At 37.6% G+C, this 27,344-nt stretch overlaps 2 protein-coding genes across 2 annotated transcripts in view; one reads left to right on the forward strand and one right to left on the reverse strand.

Annotated features, from left to right (window-relative positions):
* Positions 1–27,344, forward strand: part of ROCK1 (Rho associated coiled-coil containing protein kinase 1) — a 127,393-nt gene that overhangs the window by 10,492 nt on the left and 89,557 nt on the right. The window contains exon 2 of the mRNA XM_005697060.3: positions 27,003–27,084. Coding sequence (XP_005697117.2) covers positions 27,003–27,084 — 82 coding nt within the window. The remainder of the gene's footprint in view (positions 1–27,002; positions 27,085–27,344) is intronic.
* On the reverse strand, positions 3,551–5,686 carry LOC102170746 (profilin-2). Its single transcript, XM_005697059.3, has 3 exons — positions 5,166–5,686; position 4,968; positions 3,551–4,844 (listed from the first exon to the last, which is right to left on the reverse strand). Exons 1-3 carry the CDS (start codon positions 5,487–5,489, stop codon positions 4,747–4,749), a joined length of 423 nt encoding a protein of 140 aa, XP_005697116.1. The 5' UTR covers positions 5,490–5,686; the 3' UTR covers positions 3,551–4,746.

The following is a 27,344-nucleotide window of genomic DNA, read 5'->3' on the forward strand; positions in this document are numbered from 1 at the left end:
GCAGTTATTCATTAGGGAAAGCAAAATAATGGTTTTCTAATTATATCATTCCTTTCACATTTATTAACTAATTCTTCTGTTAAGAGAACATAAGCATTTAAGAACTTTTACTCATCATCTGTAGGGCTGTTTGCTTATCATGATATAGAGTTCATAAACTACAGGACGAATGTTTCAGCTTTTTTCTTTCTTTCTTTCTTTTTTAATTTTTATTGGAGTATCAGTTCAGTTTAGTCCCTCAGTCGTGTCCGACTCTTGGCGACCCCATGAATCGCAGCACGCCAGGCCTCCCTGTCCATCACCAACTCCCAGAGTTCACTCAGACTCACATCCATCAAGTCAGTGACGCCATCCAGCCATCTCATCCTCTGTCATCCCCTTCTCCTCCTGCCCCCAATCCCTCCCAGCGTCAAAGTCTTTTCCAAAGAGTCAACTCTTCGCATGAGGTGGCCAAAGTACTGGAGTTTCAGCTTTAGCATCATTCCTTCCAAAGAAATCCCAGGGCTGATCTCCTTCAGAATGGACTGGTTGGATCTCCTTACAGTCCAAGGGACTCTCAAGAGTCTTCTCCAACACCACACTTCAAAAGCATCAATTCTTCGGCGCTCTGCCTTCTTCACAGTCCAACTCTCACATCCATACATGACCACAGGAAAAACCATAGCCTTGACTAGACGGACCTTAGTCGGCAAAGTAATGTTTCTGCCTTTGAATATACTATCTAGGTTGGTCATAACTTTCCTTCCGAGGAGTAAGCGTCTTTTAATTTCATGGCTGCAGTCACCATCTGCAGTGATTTTGGAGCCCCCAAAAATAAAGTCTGACACTGTTTCCACTGTTTCCCCATCTATTTCCCATGAAGTGATGGGACCAGATGCCATGATCTTCGTTTTCTGAATTGATTTATAATGTTGTGTTAGTTCCAGGTGTACAGCAAAGTATGAATCAGATACACATATATCAACTTCTCTTTTTTTTAAGATGCTTATAGTCTTTCTCTTTATTTGCCACTTTTCAGAGTAAGTATTTTAGAGGTTTAGTGTGCTAGACATGGCACAAATCGGGTATTTAAGGGAAATTAAAGAAAGGGGCTATTTACAAACAGACAATATTTAAGGAAATCAGTAGGAATAGTGGAGTACCCTGGGACAAGAAACACTGGAGAGAGATCTGCTACTACCTCTAGGCCTGAAGGGACAAAGGAAGAGAGCAGGTGGGAAGGGTAGCCTTATGGAGGGGGTTTTTTGGCTAGGGTGTGGTTTTAAGTAGAGAAAGAACCAGGGAAATACATCCCCTCCCACCCTATAGTCTCCTGTTGTGGGCTCCCTTTACTTGAAAAGCTGGTATACAAAAGAACCCATTGCTCCAGGCAATAAAAAAGTAAAGTGTGCTAGTCGCTCAGTCGTGTCCAACTCTTTGGGACCCCATGGACTGTAGCCCACCAGGCTCCTCTGTCCATGGGATTCTTTAGGGAAGAATACTGGAGTGGATTGTCATTCTCTTCTCCAGGGGATCTTCCTGACCCAGGAATTGAACTCAGGTCTCCTGCACTGCAGGCAGATTCTTTACCATCTGAGCTACCAGGGAAGCCCCTGTCTATAAAGGTCAGCAAATAAGATAGACCCAACGCTTATTTATCTCTCTCTTTTTTTTTTGCGTTATTGTGTAAACCGTTAAAAATGTATATATATACACGATGTTTTTCAGTCAGTTTTTGTCATCTTTGCTGTGCTGTTTGTTTTGTCTTTGACTAGTGGAAGCCTCTTTATGTTGACTCCCTTGTTGTTTGTCTGTGATCTTAATAATCTTTGAGGAACTTCCTTGTTTCTTGGTGTAATAAGATGCTCATCTTGTACCTTCCTTGCCCCAGACTTGGAAGTCAGCTGTTAATGGGGAATAATATTCTGACACTCCATCCTGGATGCTAGGAGTACTCATTGCTGAATGGTTGGTGGGTGATAGTGGGGTGGGGTCTGAAATCCTGAATTGAACTCTAGTTGACACTGTAAATTGAAAAGCTGTATGGCCTTGGACAGCTGATATTTACTGTCTGACCCTTGTTTTTCATTAGGAGTATAATACAAAATTCCTACTAATTGAAACCATCTCCAAATTGTTGTTAGATACAAGTTGCTTTAAATTCTCAACCTTGTTAAGAAATTGTTTTAGATTTGTCTTCTATCCTTTTTGTTAAGTTTTAAAATTGTAATAGTTCCTTAACAGTAGGGCAAAGAAAATGTTTCTCTGATTTTTGTCATCCACGCTTAAAGTATTTACTTGTCTCACCTTAATTGTATTTCCTCTGCTTATTTCTAGTAATGCGTAGTCATGGAGGCAGTGTCGTCTAGTGGTTGAGAGCATGTGCTTTGGAGTCAGATTGTGTGATTTTTAATCCCAACCAGATCAACCACTTAGTAGCCTTGTGAGTTTCAGCAGAAGTCTTAACTTCCTTAAAACTCAAATCCATACATCATCTTCAAATAAGATTAATCATAGACTCTTACAGGGCTGTTAAAAATATTAAATGTGATAATGCTAGTGCATGTAACATGTTTTGCTTAGTTCCCAGCATTTAGTAAATGTTGACTATTATTATCATTATTGTCGTCATTATGTCTTCATAATTTGTCTGGGAAAAAGGGACTTTGATGTTGATTGACCAAGTGCATTATTATCTGCTGCCCCACTCCACAGACCAAATTTTTACTTAGTTAAGTGATCTTGGACAAGTTATCTCACTTCTTTGAACTTGAATATATTTAATCTGCAAAATGAGAATCATGATAATATTTCTTCATAGGTTTAATCATGAGGATTAAGTGAAATAATTTTTTTGCAAGTTCCCTAAGTCCATCCAGGGGTTGATAATAGTTACTCCTTTCTTTGCTATAATTTTATGTTACAAATTTGATGAAGGTTCCACTGTTAGAAACACTAGTACTTGGCAACTTGGGAGAAGAGTAGAAGATTCTTTATTTCAAATGTTTCCCAAATCTGCTCTCTGCTTTCTGTTACTGCTGCCCTACTTAAATACAAATTTTCAACCAGTATTCTTGGGTTTAGTGGGACCATCTCGAAATTTGCTAGTATAGTCCATACCTGTGCCTTTCTTTTTCTTAACTTTAGTGCTTTTGGTCATATGGTCTTGGCTTATGTCTATACTTAGTCTTAATTCCTACAGTTCTCCAAAACAGACTGTATGTTCCAGGTGGATTTTGTCTCCGTCTTCAGCATGTGCCTGCTCTTTCCTCCTAGGCCTTCTCTTTCTCTCCTTTTGAGTTCTTCTCAATGTGGTCTTTGCCAGTTTTCTCATCTTTGTAGTCTAACATAAGTCACAACTGTGTTACATTGCTATTTTCTCTTTTGAATTTCTATAAATACTTGTAATCTGTCTCAGGTAGTTTAGAACTTGATCAAATTATCTTGTGTGAGTCTGTGTTAAGGTCTTAAGTGTTCTGTTCAATTAATATTTGTTTTTTTTTTTTTTGGTTGGAATAAATTTATTTCATCTGTCTGTAAACAAGGTGTTTAATAGTTATGGCATTTTTTAAAATGCATATTAAATCAGATGAGTTAGACTGTATCCCAGATGTAACAAAGTGCAGGGAAAGAAATGGACAAATCAGCAACAAGATTTGTTTTTAAATCTATACATTATCCACAAGGCCCAAACAATAGAAGCAAATACTAGAATGTCCCTAAAGTAGTGCCATTCGAAAGAAACCTTTAATAGGTCAGTTAAAATCCATCTCACGATAGCAACAGTTCATTTTAACAATAGTATGGCACAGAATACATATGAAAAAAATTCATCACAAGACAGCCAAGTCCACAATAATGCAACTTTATATAAAAACTCAAGCTGCAAATAAAAGTTGGTCCTATGAAGAACAAACTGGACACACTCCAGATGGTTATGTTGGGATACCAAAATGTCCATAATGGCAGCCTTTTACAATTTTACTAAAGAGTAGAGCTGGTGTGCAAAGAAAAAGACAGAAACAAAAATCTGAGCTATTGCAATGATGGAATGTCCCTTGGGATTCAATAAGTATGGTTACTATAAGGTCACGGGAGGAAGTGCATTTTGCTCTTGTTTTGCAGTTGCACTTGTATGTCCTGTGGACACTGTGATAAAAGGTTTGTCTCTACTCAAGTGCAACAACAATACTAAAAGCAAACTACTGCAGCTCTCAATAGCTCATCAACAAAAGTGATATTAATTGGTTAAATAAACCAGGCACTGCATAAAAGAAGATGGAAGCAAACCAAATACCTATGTGCAAAGGGAGGGGGTGGGAAAAGAGGAGTGAAGGAAAGATGCATGCACTTTTTCCGCCCAACCATGCGCTATGAAAGGAAGACTAGATGAGCTAAGTAAATGCTCAAAGTGCTGAGAGACACTGATCAAATTAGAGATTGTACAACCGGCACCTTGCTTAATATTAACTTATTTTAGTAATCAATATCCCATTAATTGCTAAGACAAAGTGATGCCCAAGTTGGCATGCCCCCTCCCCCCAAATTTCAAGGTGTCATGCAAATCATTATTGTGCTGCAATTATGTTGCCAGATAAGGTTGGTTACATACAGTGGTTAACATGCAAATGATCCACTGGGCAAACAGGAATTGTGACATTAGAAAACAGGCAAAGAAAAATTAGCTACCATCTATAATCAGGTAGCTCTGTGACCATAATTGGGGTGATGATGAAGACAGTTGCTAGGAAGATGGGGAGAGGCTGCTTACACATCAGACCTCCTCAGGTATAAAGCGAGTTCATATGCTTTCTTGTTAAGTGTGCCTCCGTGGACACCTTCCTTTCCCATGACTATAACCAATGCTGGAGTACACAAGGAAACAAAACAAAAGTGAACAGAATTATTTAAGGGGGGGAGCAGAAAGAAAGACACCTTTCCCCACCAACAGAGGGATACAAAGGAGACACAGGTTCATACCCCATCACCCTGCATTGCTAATAAAATTTCCAGAATTAAGACTCAAGCTTACAGCTAGGAAAGTTTAAGAGCAATTTTCCCCTAATACTTAACAGTCTGCCTAGCAGCTAGAACCCAGAGTCTCTCAAGTATTTTGCCATTGAGTATGCCTTCTTATTCAATCCGCCTTCATGGACCCCTTCTTTTCCCATTACAAAGACCAAGACTCTACCAGCTCTGCCGACGGCAACGTTGTATGTTGGCTCCCCACCTTGACTCTTTGTCCGGATGTCCATTGTGCAGTCACCATCCACGTATAGGCTATCTCTGATCACTGAGCACTTCTTTGCACCAAGAGTCAAACCATTGGTAAAGAAACCTTCCCGGTCTTTTCCTACAATCATATCTATTTCTACTGGCGTAATGCTCTGGAAGACGCCCCCGGCCGTGGCTGCCCAGACGTATTTGGCGTCGCAGTAGCCGACAGTGGCGGCCTCCTGGCAGCAGCCATGGCACATCAGGTTATCCACGTAGCTCTGCCAACCGGCCATCTTCGAGCCCCAATATTTGTTGTAAATAGTTATTCAGCGCCCCCCGCCCCACTTCTTTCTCAGTGAATTAGTTAGGACTCTGTCAGTTACACACAATAGCTCTCAACTGTAGTTTTCCTAGGCAAAAAAAAAAAATTTTCTATAGTCAGGGAACCTGGTCTCATTTAAAGTAAAGGTTCAGTTGAACTTCGGTAAGAATTGAAGCTTGGACCTCAAATGCCGGCAAGTGTTCATTCTCTTCTCGCTTTGTGTTGTCATTCTCTCATTTATTAACACAGTAAACTAGCGTTAGACACTTGTGGAGGATATGTGTGCCCAGAACACTGGCTTTATTTTTAACAACTTCAACTACTGACTGTAAATCTTGGGGTCTCAAATCCAGCGCTATGGAGCAAAAGATGCATCGATTCAGCTTGGGTCAGGTGCTCACCCCCGTGATAAGGATCACATGAGGACTGTGTGATTGGGGAGGCAGTTCCCAGGAAAAGAACAGTGGGGGAAGGCAGTCTCTAACATCGTCTTCTCCCTTTTTCTTTTTTTGTTTGATCTTGGATCGATTGAACTCTCTTCAACAGCCATTTCCTCAGTCTGTGAAATAGAGTTAAATGATAATTTATTTCAGAGGGTGGTTGTAAACTTTAAATGTGATCATCTTTAAAGCAGGGGTTTGAAACCTCATGAACAGTTGTGAGAATAAATGGCTGCCCCTCGGTCCCTTTTGCCCTCATGTCTTGTGCTCCTCTGGCCTGGCCCCAAAGCCTTTTACCTGTAGGAGTTAATCCTGCCATTGTAGGTTGTTAGCTATCTTTTGGCATTACCCGACTCAACCCACTCCCCTATAGCTTTTCTCATCTTTTTGAGTAGAAGAGCATGCAGAAGTTATGTAAATATTTAATATAATTAAATGAATTATAATTACAATCTAAATAAAAACAGTAGGCTAATTTTTGTAATTGTGGCATTCAGGCTCTGTCCCTGTGCCTTCCTTACTTATGGTAGGGGCCAAGTAGCCATTTAATGTAGTGATTGAAGGCTAAAAGGGCCTATGGAGATTCCACTCCTTTTACTAGGAATCTTTATTGTAACAGATTGAAAACTCAACCCCAATTAGCTTAAACAACAACGAATGTTTCTTGCCTCTGAATAGATGATAGATTCTAGCTTCAGAAATGTCTCTTTTCCGGGCCCAGGCAATGTGACTGGGAGCTAGTTTTCTAAATCAGCTATTTTAGGATTGTCTCCTTTCTCGGATACATAATTCTTTGTGGTTGTAAGGTGCCTGCCACTAGGCTGCACGACTGCTTGTTCGGGTCCAGTGGGAAGAAAAAGTCTTTTCTTCTAACTGATCTCTGGACTGGATCCTGTGCCTGTGTCTTAATCAGTCACAGTGGTCTGAAGAGTGGTATGATGATAAGTGTAGGTTTCCACCCTGTGCTGTAGTCTCAGAACTGGGAGAGAGTCAGCTTATCCCAAGGTAAGTGTTCGAGTTGCATGAAGGCGGGATGAAAATTTCAGTTTCCAAGATAAAGGGAGATGATGACCTGCTGGGCAGTCCCAAAGAGCAGTAGCTCCTCATCAAGAGAAACCCAAGTTATGATAATTTATTCTCCCTTATCATTTTTGGAAATGCTTTTTTTAAAAAACTAAATTGTTATCTGATGTTAGAATAAGTATTGTCAGCTAGGTGCCAAAGACCACCAGCTTAAGACCATAGCTGGGATAGCATTTTGTCCTTTAATGAAAGAATACCTGAATGCTGCTTTGCTTTAATGATATGTCTTTGGATAACTTAGTGAAAGAGTTCCAAATGCCTCTTCATGGATCAACCATGTCAAAGCCAAATACGGATTCTGACAGTCCTCACCACGGCCTTACCATATGAGAATTGGAGTTGGAAGATGTAGTACACTTGAGGGTCTGGGTGACAGCATAGCTAGGTTGGGAGGACTGACTCAGTTGCCCAGGAGCTAGACATCAAGCCTCCTGCATATGCTTGACTTGGTCTCTCAAAAGAGATTAGAAGTTTACTGTTCCTATGAGATTAATATTTTTTCCTAAAGGAAAACGTTTAAGTTGCTTAAGTAACTCTTGACCTTCTGAGCTATTATATATTGAGATACTGATGCTCAGCATGTAAACTCCATGAGAGCAGGTACCCGATTGTCCAACTCACTGATGGGCCACTAGTTCTGAGAGCAGTGCCTGGCATATTTTTAAGTTTTCAGTAAACATTTGTTTGTTGTTGAATTACTGGAAAATATTTTTTGTTTCTGTGATGAAATCCAGGAATGGCTGACTTGAGGTTAAGAGATAGGTATAATTGGTAATTGATTTAAATCTAAGCTGTATCTATTTTAAGGGGATAATATATTTTAAAACTATAAGTGGTATGTGTAAAGGAATAGGTGGGGTCCCCCACACCCCAATATCTTTTACTTTTAGATGAGAGACCAAAAGCCAGTGATACTCATTTTTATAACTTTGCACTTACTTTATTATTTTATTTAATCTTTACAACAGTTCCATGGGCTGGCTGATGCAGATATTAATCTTTATAAATTAAATTAAACCTTAGAAAAGGTAAATGAATTTCCCAGCATACAGCATATCATCAGTAAGTGGCAGGCTTTCTGATCCTCACTCTGTAGCATAGTGGAAAGAGCATCAAAGTTGGAGATAACACAGCACCAAGAGAAATGCTTCCACAGCACTTAGGAGAGTGCTTTGAACACAGAAGGTACAAAGTGAAAAACATTTAAATTGAAAGGTATGGGGGTTGGTAGCGGAGTAGGGAAGGTGAGATATGTAGTAGTAGGAAAAAGATCTTGCCAAGTGTTTATTGACAGTGTTGGAGGGGAAGGTAAGTTCTGTAGTATTTTACCTCAGAAGCAGTCGTCTAGAACTTGATTGGATAAGGGATGGAAGTCAGTTCTTTGATCAAAATGCAATGTATTTATTGCAAGGTTTAGATAACTTTTTGCTAAAACATATCTTTGTTGTGTTTGACATGATTGGAAAGTTTTAGTAGGCAATCCAAGCTATGAAGCATGGCGATCTGAAGTAGAAGAAAATGATTATGATGGTGAAGATTAATGGCACCATCATGCACGGTACTTTGACAGCAGACAGTAGTAACATTTTACTAAATTGGCATGAAATAAGTGTCAGACTTTATTTTGGGGGGCTCCAAAATCACTGCAGATGGTGACTGCAGCCATGAAATTAAAAGACGCTTACTCCTTGAAAGAAAAGTTATGACCAACCTAGATAGCATATTCAAAAGCAGAGACGTTACTTTGGCAACTAAGGTCCGTCTAGTCAAGGCTATGGTTTTTCCTGTGGTCATGTATGGATGTGAGAGTTGGACTGTGAAGAAGGCTGAGCGGCGAAGAATTGATGCTTTTGAACTGTGGTGTTGGAGAAGACTCTTGAGAGTCCCTTGGACTACAAGGAGATCCAACCAATCCATTCTGAAGGAGATGAGCCCTGGGATTTCTTTGGAAGGAATGATGCTAAAGCTGAAACTCCAGTACTTTGGCCACCTCATGCGAAGAGTTGACTCATTGGAAAAGATTTTGATGCTGGGAGGGATTGGGGGCAGGAGGAGAAGGGGATGACAGAGGATGAGATGGCTGGATGGCATCACTGACTCGATGGACGTGAGTCTGAGTGAACTCCCGAAGTTGGTGATGGACAGGGAGGCCTGGCGTGCTGCGATTCATGGGGTCGCAAAGATCCGGATACGACTGAGTGACTGAACTGAACTGAAGATAATAGGATGACTTTGGGAAAATGTTAAAAAAATTAATATCTGTGTATTTGGTGAAGGGATTACTGTCCTGTAACAGAACTGAACATTTATCAGGGGCTGGGGTAGAGGATTGACTGCAGAGAGGTATGAGGGATACAGGGTGATGGAAGTGTTCTGTGTCTTGATTGAAGTTGTGGTGGTGGTTATGCAGCTGTTAGTTTGTCAGAATTCATTGAACTCAAACCTAAAGAGGATGGATGAATCTTGCTTTACGTAAATTATTCTTCAATAAACTTGACTTTTTAAAAGAGAAAAAATGCTCATTTGGTGAAAGGATTAGTAGCCCTGTGATAGAACTAGCATTTGTTTGCTACTGTCAGTCAGTAAGGTGGTCTTGGACTATGAAGGATGTGTCTGTGCATGGCTTCAGTTATGTGTATGTATGTGCCACTTGGGAAGGACCTGTGCTGACTAAACTTTGAAGTATGATTGAAAAACCACTGATACTATTTGTGGCCAGTGATAAAATTAGGGCTTTTAGGTGAAAATTAGGATTTTGGAAAACCTGTATTTGCTACCGTGAGCGTGACAACTTTCCAGTACCTAAAAACTTTTGTCATGTAGTTAGTTGGTGGTGACATTAATAAATGTGATTTTTCAATATACTGTGATGAAATGTATCAACATTTGGAAGAGCTCATAATGTAGTGGGCCAATATTTTCTAAATTACCAATTGTAAAATCATCTATTAGTACAAGATCTAAAGAGTACAAGAAGTTCATTGCTGCAGTTTCAGATTCCATCTTGTAACTGACTTTTTTTTTTTTTTTTTTGGTCATACTATGTAGCTTGTGGGATCCTAGTTCCCTGGCCAGGGATCAAACCCAGGTCCTGGCAGTGAAAATGCAGAGTCCTAACCACTGAACCACCAGGGAAGTCCCTAATGCATTTGTTTTTAAAAATCCTTTCTGATGATCTTTTAGTCAGTGTGCTAAAACTATTCATATTTAATGTAGTATTAATGCATTTGGTTTCTTTCCCATTTTCTTACATATTTTGTACATTTTCCCTTTGTTTTTGTTTCATTTGCCTCTTTCTTGCCTTCTTTTGGATTATTTATACTTTTTTTAGTATCCATTTTAGTTTATTGTGTTTTTGATTATATATTTTTTGTGTGCGGTTTTTCTTAGTGGCTGCTTGGTATTCTAGGGATTTCAATATACATGCCTAACTTTTCACAATATGCTACCACTTCTGAAGGAATGTAGAAACCTTACTGCTGTAAATGCCGCTTTACCCTCCCTTATGTTGTAGTCATCTTATCTATGTCAGCTCTGTGCTTAGTCGCTCAAGTCGTGTCCAACTCTTTGCAACCCCATGGACTATAGCTCGCAAGGCTCCTCTGTCCATGCGATTTCCCAGGCAAAAATGCTGGAGTGGGTTGCCGTTTCCTTCCCCAGGTTTCAGCTATACCCACTGTAAATCCCATAAGAAAATGTTATAATTTTTGTCTCCATTGGTCAGATGTATTTTAAATAACTCAATAGGAGAAGAATAGATACTTACATTGGTTGCTCTTCTTTTTTGCCTCACGTTCCAAGTTTCCTTCCACTGTCATTTTCCTTCTGTCTCAAGAACTTCTTTTTTTTTTTTAAGTTTTTTACAGCAGGTCAGTTTGCTATGATTTTTGATAGTTTTCCTTCCTGTCAGGCTTTTAAAAATTGTATTTTTATACCTGAAGGATATTTTCAGTGGCTATAGAATGTGGGTTGACAGTTCTTTCCTTTTGATACTTTAAAAATGGTGTTCCACTTCTTTCAGAGGTTTCACATAGTTTCTGGTGAGAAATTTGCAGTTGTCCAATTTGCTCTTCCCCTGTAATTAATGTCATTTTTCTCTGGTTGTCCTCCAGGTATTTTCTTTGTTTTTGGTTTTCAGCAGTTTGATTATGATGTAGGCTCCTTTGGGATTATCCTGTTGGGTTTCACTGAGCTGTTGGAATCAGTAGTAAACATGGGAAGTTTTCAGCCTTTGTTTCTTCAAATATTTTTACCACACCAAACTGTTTCTCCTTTCCTTTTGGGACTCTTTAAGAGCACACGTGTTCCCTTCTGCTGTTTTCCCACAGGTCCCTGGGGCTCTGTTCATTTAAAACCTTTTATTTTTTTCCCCTGTGTTGACTAGATAATCTCTACTGATCTATCTTCACGCACAGGCGTACCTCATTTTATTGTGCTTGATTTTATTGCACTTCACAGATACCACATTTTTTACAGATCTGTGGCAATGCTGTGTTCTGCAAGTCTGTGGTGTCATTTTTCCAACGGCATTTGCTCACTTTGTGTCTTTATGTCACATTTTGGTAGTTCTTGCAATATTTCAAACTTTATTTGTTATGGGGATCTGTGATTAGTAATTCTTGATGTTAGTACCATGACTATTGAAGTCTCCAGTGGTACTTTTTTTTTTTAATCAATAAGGTATTTTAAAATTAAGGTGTGTGGATTGTTTTTCAGACATAATGTTATGGCACCCTTAATAAACAACAGTATTTAAAGTATTTAAAAATATAAATTTTATGTGCACTAGGAAGCCAAAAAATTTGTGTGGCTCACTTTATTGCGGTATTTGCTCTATTGTGGTAGTCGGGAATCAAACCCACACTATCTCTAGGGTTTGCCTGCATAGTGAATCTTTTCTCTGTCATCTCCATGCTGCTGTTGAGGTTACTGAGGGTGTGTTTTTCTTTTTGGTTATTGTATTTTTCCCTTCTCAATTTTCCATTTAGTTCTTTTTCTTATTGCTTGCATTGTCTAACCATTAATTTTAAGTGCTTGCCTTATTTTGGGGAGCGTTTTAATAATAGCTGTTTTAAAAGTCTTTGTTAGATAATTCCAACCTTTATGTCGTTTTGCTGTTGGTGTCCTGTCATTCATCTTTCTTCTAATTTTACAGGATGTTACAAATTAGTGCAGAGAGGTCTAGTGCTCCCTTCATCCAGTTTTCCTCAGTGCTTATATTATGTGTAACCTTGGTGCATTATCAAAACCAGAAAATTGTAGTTGGTTCAATGTGTGTTTATAGTTCTGGGCCGTTTTTTCATGTTGAGATTCCTGTAGCGACTGCTGCAATCAAGACACAGAACTAATGCATCACGGCAAAGTTTTCCCAGTGTTACTCCCGTATAGATGTATCCCCCCAAACTTCACATCCCTAACCCCTGGAAACTGCTAATTTGTTCTCCATCTCCATAATTTTTTCATTTGAAGAATGAAAATCATACAGTAAACAGCCTTTGAGATTTTTTTTCTTTTTTTACTCCTCATAATGCCCCTGAGATCCATTCCTGATGTTGGAGGGATCAGTAGTTGACTCCTTTTTAGAGCAGGGTATTATTCCATAGTGGGCTTCCCAGGTGGTTCAGCAGCCCACTCCAGTACTCTCGCCTGGGAAACCCCATGGACAGAGGAGCCTAGTGGGCTATAATACATGGGGTTGCACAGAGTCAGCCATGACTGAGCAACTGAGCATGTTCTTTGTGCCTCCCAAAGGGGCATTATTCCGTAGTATGATGTACTGCAGTCTGTTTAGCCATTTGCCTGTTGAAGATAATTTTTGTTGTTTCTATTTTTTGGCTGTTAGAGATGAAGCTGCTGTGAGCATTTGTGTGGAGATTTTTGCATGTACAGTGTTTTCATTTCTATGGGATGAACGTCCATGAGTGCAAATGCTTGGTCATATGATTTGTTGTTGTTCAGTTGCTTAGTCATGTCCATGTTTGTGACCCTGTGGACTGTAGTACACCAGGCTCGTCTGTCCTCCACTATTTCCTGGAGTTTGCTCAAATTCTTGTCCATTGAATTGGTGATGCTGTCTAACCATCTCATCTTCTGCTGCCCCCTTCTCCTTTGGCTTCAGTCTTTTCCAGCATCAGGTCTTCTCCAGTGAGTTGACTCTTAGTATCAAGTGGCCAAAGTTATGGAGCTTCAGCTTCTGCATCAGTCTTTCCAGTGAATATTCAGGATTGATTTCCTTTAGGATTGACTGATTTGATCTTGCAGTCCACCGGACTCAAGGGTCTTCTCCAGCACCACAATTGTTGTTGTTTTGTTGCCAAGTTGTGTCCGACTCTTTGCAACCATGTGGACTGTGGCTTGCCAGGCCCCTCTGTCCATGGGATTTCCCAGGTAAGAATATTGGAGTGGGTAACCATTTCCTTCTTCAGGGGATCTTCCCGACCCAGGGATCTAACCACAACCACAATTAGAAAGCATCAGTTCTTCAGTGCTCAGCCTTCTTTATGGTCCAACTCTCACATCTGTGCACGCACACCTCCTGGAAAAACCATAGCTTTGACTGTATGTACTTTTGTCAGTCATATGATACTGGTTACAAAGCTGTTTTCCAGAGTGACTCTCCCATTTTATATACCACCCTGCAATGTATGAGAGATTCTGTTTCTCTGCATTCTTGTCAGCATTGAAATTGTAACTGTTTTTCATGTTGGTTGTTGTAATGAGTATATAGTGGCTAATGATACTTAGTATCTTTTCATGCACCTGTTGGTCATCAGTACATCCTCTTTGGTGAAATATCTGTCTATATCTTTTGCACATTTTCTAATCAGATTATTTTTTATTGTTGAATTTTGAGAGTGATTCAGGTATTCTAGTATGTTTGGTTTGCAAAAAATTTTCCCCAGTATTTGGCTTATCTTTTTATCCTCTTACCTGAATCTTTTGCAGAGCAAAAGTTAATTTTTACAAAGTTCAATTTATCTAAATTGAAAATATTTAAAAATATTTTTGTGTCATGTTTCAGAAACTTTCACTCAGTTTTGTAGTTCTCAAAAAATTTAACAGTTGTTTTTCTAAACACTTTTAACGTTTAAACCAGTGATCCAGTATGAGTTAATTTTTCTGTGAGGTAAGAACTTTAGATTAAGATTAACTTTTAAAATATTCAATTTTCCAATACCGTTTATTCAGTTCAGTTCCTTCATTGAATTGCTTTTGTATCTTGTAAAAAAAATCACTTGGCTATACTTGTGTGGGTCTATTTCTTGCTTCTCTATTCTGCTTCATTCATGTATACAGTTGGCCCTCTTTATCCATAAGTTCCACATCCACAAATTCAGTTTACCACAGATTGAAAACATTAGAGAAATCCAGAAATAGTCAAAAAGCAAAACTTGTATTTGCCTGTAGTCAGCAGGTATTTACATGGCGTTTATGATGTATTTACAACTATTTACGTAGCATTTACATTGTATTAAGTATTATAAGTTCTCTAGATGGTTTAATCTAGGATGTGTGGATGATATGTGCAAATGCTGTGCCTTTTTAGTTTGTTTGGTCGCGCTGCACAACTTGCCGGATATTAGTTCCCTGACCAGGGATCGAACCCAGCTCTGGCAATGAAAGCAGTGAGTCCTAACCATTGGGCTGCCAGGGAATTCCACTGTGCTATTTTATTTAAGGGACTTCAGCATCTGTGGATTTAGGTATTCCCTGGGGTCCTAGAACCAATCTCCTGGAGATACCAACAGAGAACCATATGTCAGTCCTTCCATGCATAGCGCACTGTCTTGACTGTTGTAGCTATGTGAGCCTTAAACTTGGGCAGAGTTATTCTTCCACATAATTCTTTCTCAACGTTTTTTTAGCTTTTCTAGTTCCTTTACTTTTCCATATAAATTTTAGAAAAATTTTGCCCATATCTACCTTATGTACGAAAACTATTGCTGGTAATTGATAGGAATTACGTTAAACCTTAATGTCAGTTTTGGGAGAATTAATATCTTTATCATGTTGAGTCTTTCAGTCCGTGAATGCTATGTCTCTCAATTTATTTAGATCCTTTTAAAATTTCTTTCATCAATATTTTGTAGTTTTCAGCATAAATTCTTTGCATATTTTGTTAGATTTATTCCTCAATATTCCTCTACCTGAGTAGATATAAATGACATTCTATCTTACATTTTGGTTTCTCCATGTTTATTGCTAATGTATAGAAATACAGTTGTTTTTGTGTATTAACCTTACGTCTTATGACCTTGTGGAACTAACTTATTAGTTCTTGGTGTTTTTGCTTGTTTTTCTTCTGTAGTTTCCTTGTGATTTTCTGCATAAATGATATTGTAAATATAAATGAATAACTTTCTTCCTTCCTGATCTGTATGTCTTTTATTTCCCCTACTTCATTGAGCTGGCTGTAGGCTTCACTGCTGTGTTGAATCAGAGTGGTGAGAGAGGATATCCTTGCTTTGTTCTTGATTTTTGAGGGATATCATCTTTTTCTTTTTTTCTTTGCCATTAAGTTCGATGTTAGTTTCAGGGGTTTTTTGTAGATATTCTTGATAAGTTGCGAGATTGTTCACCTCTATTCCTGAGAGTTTTTCTCATAAATGGGAGCTGGATTTAATCAAATACTTTTTCTGCGTCTGTTGATAGCATGTGATTTTTCTTCTTTAGCTCGTTCATATAGTGAATTATATATGAAGAGTACTTTTAAGATTTGCTCTCTCAGCAACTTTCAGATACTCAGTACAGTATTGTTAACTGTAGTGAACGTGCTGTGTGTTACATCCTAAGGACTGAAAGTCCAAGCTCTTATTTTACAACTAAACCCTCTTTCCATTCTAGTCCAGTATCACTTCTTTGAGCAGCTAATGATGGTTGTTGCTTCTGTGTGTGTGTGTGTGTGTGTGTGTGTGTGTGTGTGTGTGCATTGGAATGTGAACATGGGCTAGCCATCGCTGTGACTGAAGAAGGATGCCTCTTCAGGCTTGAGTCATTCTTAGCTCAGGGGTCTTCATATAATGAGGTGACAGCCGCTCTGCTTTCTCAACTGCTCATACAAGCTGGGGAGGCTTCAAAGAAAAGAATGCTTTCCAATCATAAGTCTGAGAGCTTTGGTAGACATGTGCCTCCACAACCTTTCTTTGACTCACAGAGTTTTGAAAAAGCCCCTTTAGACCAAAACACCTGCATCATGGTGGTCTGGTACATGCGTAGATGCCTCTGATTTTATCCTTGGTGACTTATGATGTAATCTTATGTTCCAGAATTAGAATTTTAAAATGAAAGTTCATCATATTCTTCGAACCAAATGGTGGAAACAGGCTTCTTTGTCTATAATGCTTTTGTGTGTATTTCTTTGTATAGCTTTTTTTTTTTTTTGGTCGCTGTAGGTATTAGACATGTATAATTCACAACATTGGATTGGTGTTGACATTTTACTGGTTTGAGGAAAGGGTAGGAATCTTCTTTGTGTTCCTTTAGCCTCCTAGTATATAATATATTCATCTTTAATATCTATATAAAATGAGAAACAATCAGGTAATATTAAAATTTTTTGTTTCAACTTTCAAGAGGATGAAAATATATTGTATTTTCCCCATTTTTACTTTTTCATTTGTTCTTTGTGTTATCCGAAGAGTCATCCTTTTATCATTTTTGATTTGAAAAATTTCCTTTATTGTACACAACTATACTTCAATTAAAATTTTAAATTATTTTTTAAAATAAATATATAAAAAAGAATTTCCTTAAACTGTCATTTTAGAATAGATCTGCTGGTCACAAATGTCTTAGTTTTTTGTCATCTGAAACTATCTTTTTTTGTTTTTTGATATGGAATTCTACTTGGACAGTTTTTTTGTTGGTTTGGATTTCTTTGGCTATGTCCTATTAGTTTCTTCAGTTTAGAGGCTTAGGTCTTTTGCCGAATACAGGGAGTTTTTAGCTTTTATTTATTTCACGCCTTTCAGTCCCATTATCTTTCTCTTCTCCTTCTGGGCCTCTAGTGACATTAAATCTTATGATTTTGTAGGTCTCTTAAGTCTTTGTTCATTCCCCCCACCCCCAACCACCTTTGATCAAGGTCTGGCTTTGTGAAAATCTGTATAGGAACTTTAAGAAGATAGCAACGAGCTGTGTATTTTTTTAAAATTATTTTATTTTTTAATTCAACAACAAATGTAACCATTCTGAAAAAATATTCCACATTTTAACTACATGTGTTGATTAGGGTGACATGAAGCACAGGCAAGTGACTCATTTTGGTGCCTTTAAAAGGAAACACTGCTTTGCATACCTTTCCTCTTTATTAAATAGTCAAGATCACACACTGGTGCTTGTTAAAATAACCAATAGATTTGGCTCTTTGAAATGTGCAAACCAGTGACAATGAGGACTGAAAAATGAAGATTCCACAAGCCATTTCTGTGACTCATCAAAAGACTTCAGACTGGAAAGGAAAAGTGCATTTCATTTTTTATTAGTCAATATAGTTGGCTGGAAATCAGTTTGTTTTTCTCACTTTCATTTGCAAAGTCGCTGGGCTGGGTTTATTGGAAAATATTTTTATAATACTGCTAACTGAACATATGACGTGTTTTATTTTTCCCCAAAGAAACGAATCAGACTTGAAGGAAAAATTGGAAAAATAAACTCTCTTCCCCCAAAATAAAGCCATCTGAAAGTTTCAAACCATTTGAAAGTTTTCATTTATTCATGCCCACACAAAATCTAGCTTGTGTTCACCTGTATCTGTAAACTGTTAAAATGATTGGGAGGAAAATCCTCTGTGAAATTATCCATGAATATATTTTTATGGCTTCTTATGATGTATCAGTTTCTTACAACAGCCCTACATGGTCACATTTCACATGTGATAGTTATTGTTGTTACACTTATTTTACAGGTGAGGACATTGAGGCTGTGAAGGGTTAGGTAACTTGCTTAAGATTACATGACTATCAAGTGTTCTTGATTGGAATATGACTCTGTGTGCTTATGACGTGATACTGTTTACATAGAAATATTTCTCTTTTTAGAAGGTTGACGTCTCAGCTTTATATCTTAATTCTGTCCTTCCTTAGATTTTTTTGAAACCTCACTTAATCATTTTTATTCTATAAAAATATATCTCCTCTACCTAAAAGTTTCTCATCAAATTTAAATTTAAATCATGCAAGCTTCTAATTTTTCTCACTTATTTTGGCCATTATTTCATTTGTTCCTTTTCCACTAGCTTTTCTACCCATTATAAGTTGGTTTATTCCCCTTCCATCGTGGGGTCGATAGTAACCTTTAAAAGAAAAGCTTCCCCAGGAGTCTTACTGTAGCTTTTCTGGGCCTAGGTGGTCTTGTACATCTCTTCTGTAACCTCTTGCCTCAGGTGTCTGTGGGGTTTGCAGTCTTCTGGTAGCTTTTATGAGCTTTGCCCCCACTGCTTTGTCTCTCTGTATTCTTAGTTGCACAGAACAGAAAGGTCCTTGTCCCTGTCCTTCAGACATCCCTCGGATAGGTTGAAACAGGCACACGCAGCAGTTGACAAGTGTGGTCTCACTCTGCTCCCTCCAGTTCAAGGTGGGGGAAGTGGGAACCAAGCTCAAGACCAAGACCACCCCGACTCCGGGAGAGAGTGGGGTAACAGTGAGTAAACATGTCACAAATTTTCCTACTATTTGAATGTGGCTTTTACTCCATGGGATATTTGCTTTTTTTTGCTCTAAACCTTTGTTTTCCTGAACTCCTACAAATTTGGTTTACAGAGCTGCTGTGTAGGGTTTTTTTTTTTTTTTTTTTTTTTTTTCCCTGTAGGGGAACAAGAGTTTGGAGTTTCCTAGTTCACCACTTTGCTGATGTCCAATAGTGATTTCTAAAAAGTTGTAGCAAAATACGTAGAATATGTAACTTGCCATTTTAATTATTTCTAAATGTACAGTTCAGTGGCATTACGTTGTTCTGTAGCTATCATCAGTGACATTTTAATTACAAATCGTTTGGCTCCTTTTGCATTTTTCATTTTAGTTGACCTCCCTGTGGCATTTTGCTCTGCTCTTAAGTTCTCTGTAGTTCTTTCAGCTTTCATGACACTGTTACATCTTCCTTCCCCATCTCTCATTGCTCATTGATCATGTTTGCTCTGCTTGTCTTTCAGATGTTAATGTTTCTTAGAAATCTATTATTCACTCTTTTTCCATTTTCCCCTTGGTTTACACTTGCTGGGTAATTGCATCTGTTATCATGAATTTAAATGTATTCTTGTGACTTCCAAACCTGTATCACAGCCCAGTCTCTCTGTTGAACTCAAACTCATATTTTGAACTACCATCTAGTTATCCATAAAGTGGTAGGTATCCTACAGGGATATCAAGTTCAGTATATCTAAAATCTTTATCTTTCCTCTCCAAAATGTATTCTCTGCCTTGGTTAATGAAGTCACTCTCTACTCACCTAAATTGGAAGATATTCATTCTCAATCCTTCCTGTCCCTCTTTCAGTCATTCTTCAGATTCTTTCGCTTCTAGTGCTCCATTCCTGTTGCCCCCATTTAGTGCAGACTTGGATCTTTTTGTGCTTTATTACCACAGTATGCTCCTGACCACTATCTTTTCCACCGGTTTCTTCTTTTTTTAATCCATTGTCTTTATCATTGTCAGACTTTAGTAAAATAAAAGCTAGTCATGTCACTCTTCCTCTCCCCGAAATTCCTATGGTTCCAGTAACAGAAATACCAAAATTCTTAGCCTGGTATACACATTCGTTAACCCATCCTCACATTGTTTCCCGCACCACCTCTTCCTCATATCTATGGACCCAGAACATCCTATTCTCATTCTTTAAATTTTTCTTGCCTTTCTTCCCTTTAGATTGCTTTATCCCACCTCCATCTTGCTCTTTTCAAATTCTCTTCTTTAAAGATCAACAAACTCAAACAAATGGAGCCTAATTAAACATATAAGCTTTTGGACAGCAAAGGAAACCATAAACAAAACGAAAGACAACCTATGGTCTTGGAGGAAGTATTTGCAAATGATGCTGCCAGTAGCGAATTAATTTACAAAATATGCAAACAGCTCATACAGCTTAATGTCAAAAAAAACAAACAACTGAATCAAATAAATAGAAAACCTAAGAGACATTTCTCCAAAGAAGACATATAGAGGGCCAACAGGTACATGAAAAGATGCTCACCATTGCTAGTTACTAGAGAAATGCAAGTTAAAACTACAATGAGGTGTCCCCTTACTGTGGTCAGTGGCCATCATTAAAAAGTCTACAAATAACAAATGTTGAAGAGGGTGTGGAGAAAAAGGAACCCTCCTTACACTGTTGATGGGAATAAAGATGCATGTACCCCAATGTTCATAGCAGCACTATGTACAAAAGTCAAGACATGGAAGCATTAAATGTCCATCAACAGATAAATGGATAAAGATGATGTGGGGTGTGTGTGTGTGTGTGTATACATACAGTGGAATATAGGATAGTGGAATATTACTCAGCCATAAAAAATGATGAAATAATGCCATTTGCAGCAACATGGGTATACCTGGAGATTATCATATTAAGTGAAGTAAGTCAGAGATTGAAGGACAAATGTGATATAACTTATATGTGAAATCTTAGAAAATAATACAAATGAATTTATTTACAAAATAGACTCATATACATAGAAAACAGGCTTTTGGTTATAAAAGGAGATGGGGGGATTAGGAGTTTGAGATGAATGGATACACTCTACTATTTATAAAAGGGATAAACAACAAGGACCGGGAACTGTATTCAGTGTCTTGTGATAACCTATAATGGAAAAGAATCTGAAAAAGGATAGATATATATGTAACTCAGCCACTTTGCTGTACACCTGAAGGTAATACGACATTGTAAATTAACTATAATTCTATATAAAGAATGGCTAAAGAGAAATAAAGGTCATCTCATATTTCATGTCCTTTATGAAGCTCCAGTTAAGCAGTCTTTTCTCTGTTTGTGTACTTTGTAATACTCAGGATCCCATATAATTTACTTTTTATACCTACTAACCAGTGAGCTCCCAGAGACAAAGTATTTTACTGTTTTTATCATCAGTATTATTACTACTACTACTCTTTCTGTTTTCTGAAGGCAGACTTACAAATAATTATAACAAGTACAGTAATTCCTGAAGCAGGAAGTGCATAGGAGGTGTTTTATTTTTTAACATTTTCTCAGAGTGTTGGGGAAGGCAGCACAAACATTTGAGGCAGTCTGCATATAAGAAATATTCATGTTCTAGCTGGGGAAAAGAGCAGGTAAGAAGGCAGCGGGGTAGACTGAGCAATGGGAGGTGACTCTAGGACAGATACATGCATGTAGAGAAAAATGAAGCTGCAAAGGTATAGTTTGAGATTGGTTGGGAAAAGCCACTGTATGTTTAATTAACTAAGTATTTGGAATACTAAATTTTTTGTTGTATAATTATCCTAGGATGCACTGGCATGTATATAGTAATGTCACATTGCTTAAACATATTTTAGTTTAATATCAGAAGTTGTTAAAATTCCCTGAGGAAAGTCTTTTTCCATTTTCATATCACTGCTTTATTTTGAGAAATTTCTTATCTCTTTACGTAAGAAAGAGATTAACATGGACCCAAAGTATTTTCTTTAAGTGGTACACCAACTGTCATCAAATATTTGACAATAGTCAAGAAAATGTTTTTGATTTTCAAAAGTCCTTGTTTTACTGCCTTAGTTTTAAATTTTTTTTTTTTTTTTTGCAGAGGGGTAATAGTTTCTCAAAAACTTATTTAGAATAGTAACGATTTTGATTTTGAAATTTTTTTTATACATAGTATTTGTTTCTTTCCTAGTGCCTTTATATGCTTGTACTTTATAACAAGTGTATTATTACTAATGGACCTAATCTTAAATGATATTTTACACAGGAATCTTACTTTTGTAATTCAGAACTATCCAGAGACTGAAGTTTGCAGCGGTGTTAAGTTGAGTAATTTCCTCCTGCTTCTTTCTCTTTTACTTAAACTCTGTTGTGAGGTAACACAACTAGTGCTTTCCCTGCTCCTAATACCAGCTCTTTTTAAGACATATGAAATGTCCATTCTTTAGAGTTTCTTGCAAAATGTTATACTTGTCGTTAATTATGGTTGCCTTTGTCTGTTTATGTGAAAGTTTTCAACGCTTCTCTAATGTGACTAGTTTCTTTCAAAATACAGTCATAACTGGTGTACTGCTGCTGCTGCTAAGTCGCGTCAGTCGTGTCCGACTCTGTGCGACCCCATAGATGGCAGCCCACCAGGCTCCTCTGTCCCTGGGATTCTTGGGGCAAGAATACTGGAGTGGGTTGTCATTTCATTCTCCATTGCATGAAAGTGAAAAGTGAAAGTGAAGTCGCTCAGTTGTGTCTGACTCTTTGTGACCCCATGGACTGCAGCCCACCCTGCTCCTCCGTCCATGGGATTTCCCAGGCAAGAGTACTGGAGTGGGGTGCCATTGCCTTCTCCAACTGGTCTACTATCATTGTTCAGATATACATAGCAAAGAATTTAACTTTTGTAATTCTTTGACACTTGACTCCTCTCTATAATAATTGATTATTATGGGAGGATAATAATTAATGTTAATTTCTGTTAAGGTTCTGAATTCTGGTACTAGAATATGGACTTCAGGAAGTGGCAAGCCTTATTCTCCATTATTTTACAGAATTTCAGAGTACTGAATAAAAGTCAGAATTCTTTGTCCTACTCTAAGGTTGTATTACCTTGTGTAGCTTCTCTACTTCATTAAAATGGAAGCCTGCATCCCTCTCCTCAACCTCAGTGTTTTGACTCCCCTTATAGCCTCTGTTGGTATATACCTTAGATTATGCTAGGAGGATACCTTCTTGCCCATTTTATTTCTCTGATAAAAAAATATAATTTTGGCTTATGAATGATACTGAAAAACTGTATACTGTCTCCTACAATTATAAAATCAAAGTATATGGTGATAGGGCCAGACACCTAGTCCTAGTGACTGTATACCAGTTAGTGGAGGCTGCTAGTTTTCCATTAACAAATGCATGCTTGAATTCTATTGTTAAGACTAGTCAGATGCATTATCTCCCCCCCCCCAAAAAACCCCCAACTTTTAACTATATATGGTATTTCTACACTCAGAAAGTTTTTAATATCATGACCTGAGATTTACTCTTGAGGTTTTATGACCACATGACTAAAATACATATTTTCTCTTTATGTCATTTCTGTCAATAGTGAGACTAACTTGTAGAGCTTTCAAATGTCAGCTAGAGAAATAAAGAGTGAAAAGTGGAACTGTTTAAGGGTCGAATACGTCACTCATTTAACTCTCACAGAGCCTGAGTTGTAGTGAGTTATTTCCATTTTATAAAAGAGAAAACTGAGGCTCAGTTATACAAACAGTGTTTACCAAAGAGTGACACTTTTTGTCAGCCCCGTCTTGCCCCTGGTTTCACTGTTTGAATGGATGATTCTCTTACCCTTTTGGTGCAACAAGTCCTATATCTCTTACATTGGCATTTAATGAACTCTGTGTATTTCAGGGTGCTTTAGGTCACAAGAGGGGCTTCCCTGATATCCGCCTGCAATGCAGGAGACCCCACTTCGATTCCTGGGTCGGGAAGATCTGCTGGAGAAGTGATAGGCTACCCAATCCAGTATTTTGGGGCTTCCCTTGTGGCTCAGCTGGAAAAGAATCCGCCTGCAATGCAGGAGACCTGGGCTCGATCCCTGGATTGGGAAGATCCCCTGGAGAAGAGAAAGGCTACCCACTCCAGTATTCTGACCTAGAGAATTCCATGGGCAGTTCATGGGGTCACAAAGAATTGGACATGACTGAGCGACTTTCACTTCATTTAGGTCACAAGAATTAGAAGATCCAATGTAAATTGAGTTAAACCATAAGGAAAATGTATTATCTTGAGATAGAGTGGGAAGGATAGTTTGCAGAGTAGGTTAATTCAGTGGTTCAGAAGCAGCATCACAGACTCGGGCTCCTTCCATCTTTCATGTCTCTTGTCCTCACTGTTTAACTTTGTCTCCTGCCAATTTCCCTTGAGGCCCCAAGGTGGCTGCTGTTGTTTAAGTGTCATATAGAGATATGACAGTTTCTCATAAAACAAGAGACTATCTCTGACATGTATCTCTTTCATGAGAGAAGAAACTTTTCCCCAGAAACCTTTCTGTAGGTTTTCCCCTCACATTTGATGTGCCAGATTATTACCGTGTTCCTGTACTTCAGCTGAACACTGGCAAGAGTAATAGGCCTCCGTGTTTAGCTTAAATTAGAAGTGACCTCCTTGAGTTGGAGAAGATCTCTCCCTTCATGGAAGCTCATAGTTTCATGGAGAAAGGTGGGTTGCCCGAACAAAATCAAGATTAAATTAGGAAGGGAAGGTAGAAGGAGGAAATAGTTGGGGTAGGAGAGCCAACAGTATCTGCGATGCTGTGAGTAAAACGCCATGCTCAGTTCTGGGGTTCAGCTTAGTCGTCGCATCAGAAATCGAGCTGTGGAGATTAAAGTAAAAAATAACTCTAATGTAAGGTAAGCTGTTTGATTTCATAGGTAGTTTGGGGAAGGTCATGCAGAAGAGGGCATGGTGGCGTACTAGAAAAAAATGTAGTATTTTGACTCAGGACACTAGGTTTGAGTCCTAACCAGTGTACTTTCTAGTTTTAATTAGAAGAATATGACCTGTGATTTTCTATTAGTTTTTAAATGGTACTTCTTGGACTTAAATATACATGTTTGTTCTCAATTCCTAACTTCATTTTAGAGATACAGAGTTTTTAAATCATGTTTTTATCATGGTCATGTTATTTCTGTAACTATTAGACTAAGAGTTCGTATTTTGATTGTAACACAACTTACTAACTAGCTCTGTGGCGTTGGACAAATCAGTTAATGTTTCTGATTGTTATTTGCCTTGACTATGAAATGTAGTGGTTAATTAAACAAGGGATTTTTTGAGGTTTTTTCCTAACATTTAGTAACTTAAAAAAATTATTTGGACTAAGATTGTAGGTAGTTTTGCAGTATATTTATTGGAAAGAGCATGTTATGAGTAAAGTTTAATGCACAGTTCCCTCACTTTCTAATGTTTTATTCAGTATTAGAAAACAACTTAAATTGTCATAAATTTAGATGTTCTGAACCTTTTAAAACTGGAAAGTGTCTTTGGAAGTAGGAGCTCTTAAAATCGTAGTTATTATAAGATGTTATAATATGTTGATTTTATTACATTATGCTTACTTGTATTTCCTAGGAATGTTTATCAAAATTTGACCTAAAATTGTGGGGCTAGTGTTATTTGCATTACTCTATAATCTGTGCAATTTTTTTGGAATGACATGGTCTGCTGAAACTTACTATCTAATAGGGAAAGTGTTATTTCTTGAGTAATACAATACATTTGCTCTGGAGCAAAAAAAAAATCATTGGTTTAACATACATTTTATGCCCACTTGTTCAAGACATTCTGGAAGATGCTGTGGGAGAAAATGAGATGTTAACTGTGGTTTCTGCTTTAAAGAGTTTAAAATCTAGTCAGAGGGGTGTATATACATTTAATTTATCTTGTCCTAGAAAATAGTGAATTAATATATTTATTGATTGGTTTTCAATACAAGTAAAAATTCTCATCTCTTTATTGTAAAAATCATTAACAGAAATATTCAAATGCTTTATGAGACTAAGAAAGGTGTCTCAAGGATAGATGAACCTGTTCTGGTGGGGAGACTTTTTCTCTGAAGAAAATCTGTGCAAACCTCTGAATTCTAAAAAGCCAGCAGTAGGGTTAGTTGGTCTCTTTAGTCATCTTCTCCATGGTCAGTTTCCAACCTAAGCAGTGATATATTTTAAAACCTATAAAGATTTGACTAGACTTTTCAGTTTCCTAGGGAAATATTTTAAGTATTCTAAAATAGCTGGAGTTATTCATACCTTTGACTTAACACAAAGTATATCTCCCCTAGCTTCTGTTTCTCTTTCAGACTTTTATGAACATGACTGTTCATGGTCTCCAGATAGTGTTTCCCTTTGCTGCTTTTTATTTTTGGGCTTTATTGTAGCAAACTAAATTTCCCCAGTTAAATACAATGAAGATGACTTGGGATTGTCTGAATGTTTCCCCTTTGGCACATGATAAGATATAATCTGAACAGATGCATTCCTGTTTCAACACTGATTGGTACACCTTCTCATTGTCCTGCTCTTGCTTAGATAATACTTAAATGTCCCCCTTAAAAGTAAAAGTCCATGTTTGTCCCTTACTAGTGGTTGTTCTAAAAAGTGTTTCAAAGAAAGAGAACCCAATATATTTATATACGAACCATAAAAATGTGTCTAAATGCAGAATTTATTTTACACTAAACTTCACATTTTAGGAACTAATATTTGATACTACCTTATAAAATATTTGTGGTCCAGAATGTAGGTCATTTGTTTTTTATGAATGTTTGAAATAAATAAATGAGGTAGTTAAAGGGAGGCGAAAAGTAAAATTTCATGCCCTTATATGGAGAAAAGAACATAAGTTGAGGTCACTTGTAGCCAGTTTGTGGTAATTTTGCTGCTCCTCTGCCTGGGAGAGTTAGAGAGTGAAAACTCTGTTATCAGTGGTGTCCAACCTTTTTGGCATGAGGGACTGATTTTGTGGAAGACAACTGCTTACTTCTACTGTACCGCCGGGTTTCTAGCAGGCCGTGGACTGGTACTGGCCTGGGGGTTGGGGACCTCTGCTCTGTATGAAATAAAAATGAGCTTTCTCTTCTTCCAGTACTCCTGTAACCTTATAGAAGGTGTTAAATGAATGCAGGATGTGTGAGAGAAAGGCAGATTAAGCAGATTAAATGTTAAAGCATAAGTTTTATTCTTTATACTCATGAAAGAGGAACTTGTTCATAGTGTGATCCAAAAAAACTAACTTTGTTTGTTTGTTTATTTGTTTAGGATGGATTGGATGCTTTGGTATATGATTTGGATTTTCCTGCCTTAAGAAAAAACAAAAATATTGACAACTTTTTAAGCAGATGTAAGTAATTTTTTGTAGAGGTTAATGCTAGACTATATAAAATGAAATATTGACTTAGATAATTCAAGCCCTTTTTTTTCTTTCTATTTACTCTGGCTATTTCATCAATAGTATCTACATCAGATGAGAAGGAAATAGGAAAGAAACTTTGTCAGTTTGAGTGCTTATCAGGAAAATCTAAAATATCTTGCAGAGACGGGAATAAAAAGTAAATGGTTAACATAAATATTTTAAACATACATGCATATTGAATTTCAATA

The sequence above is a fragment of the Capra hircus genome, chromosome 24, assembly GCF_001704415.2.
Source record: "Capra hircus breed San Clemente chromosome 24, ASM170441v1, whole genome shotgun sequence".
Lineage (NCBI taxonomy): Eukaryota > Metazoa > Chordata > Mammalia > Artiodactyla > Bovidae > Capra > Capra hircus.

What these genes read in the sequence shown, in the direction of transcription:
- LOC102170746 (XM_005697059.3), bottom strand. Translation starts at nt 5,489, where the DNA reads ATGGCCGGTTGGCAGAGCTACGTGGATAACCTGATGTGCCATGGCTGC.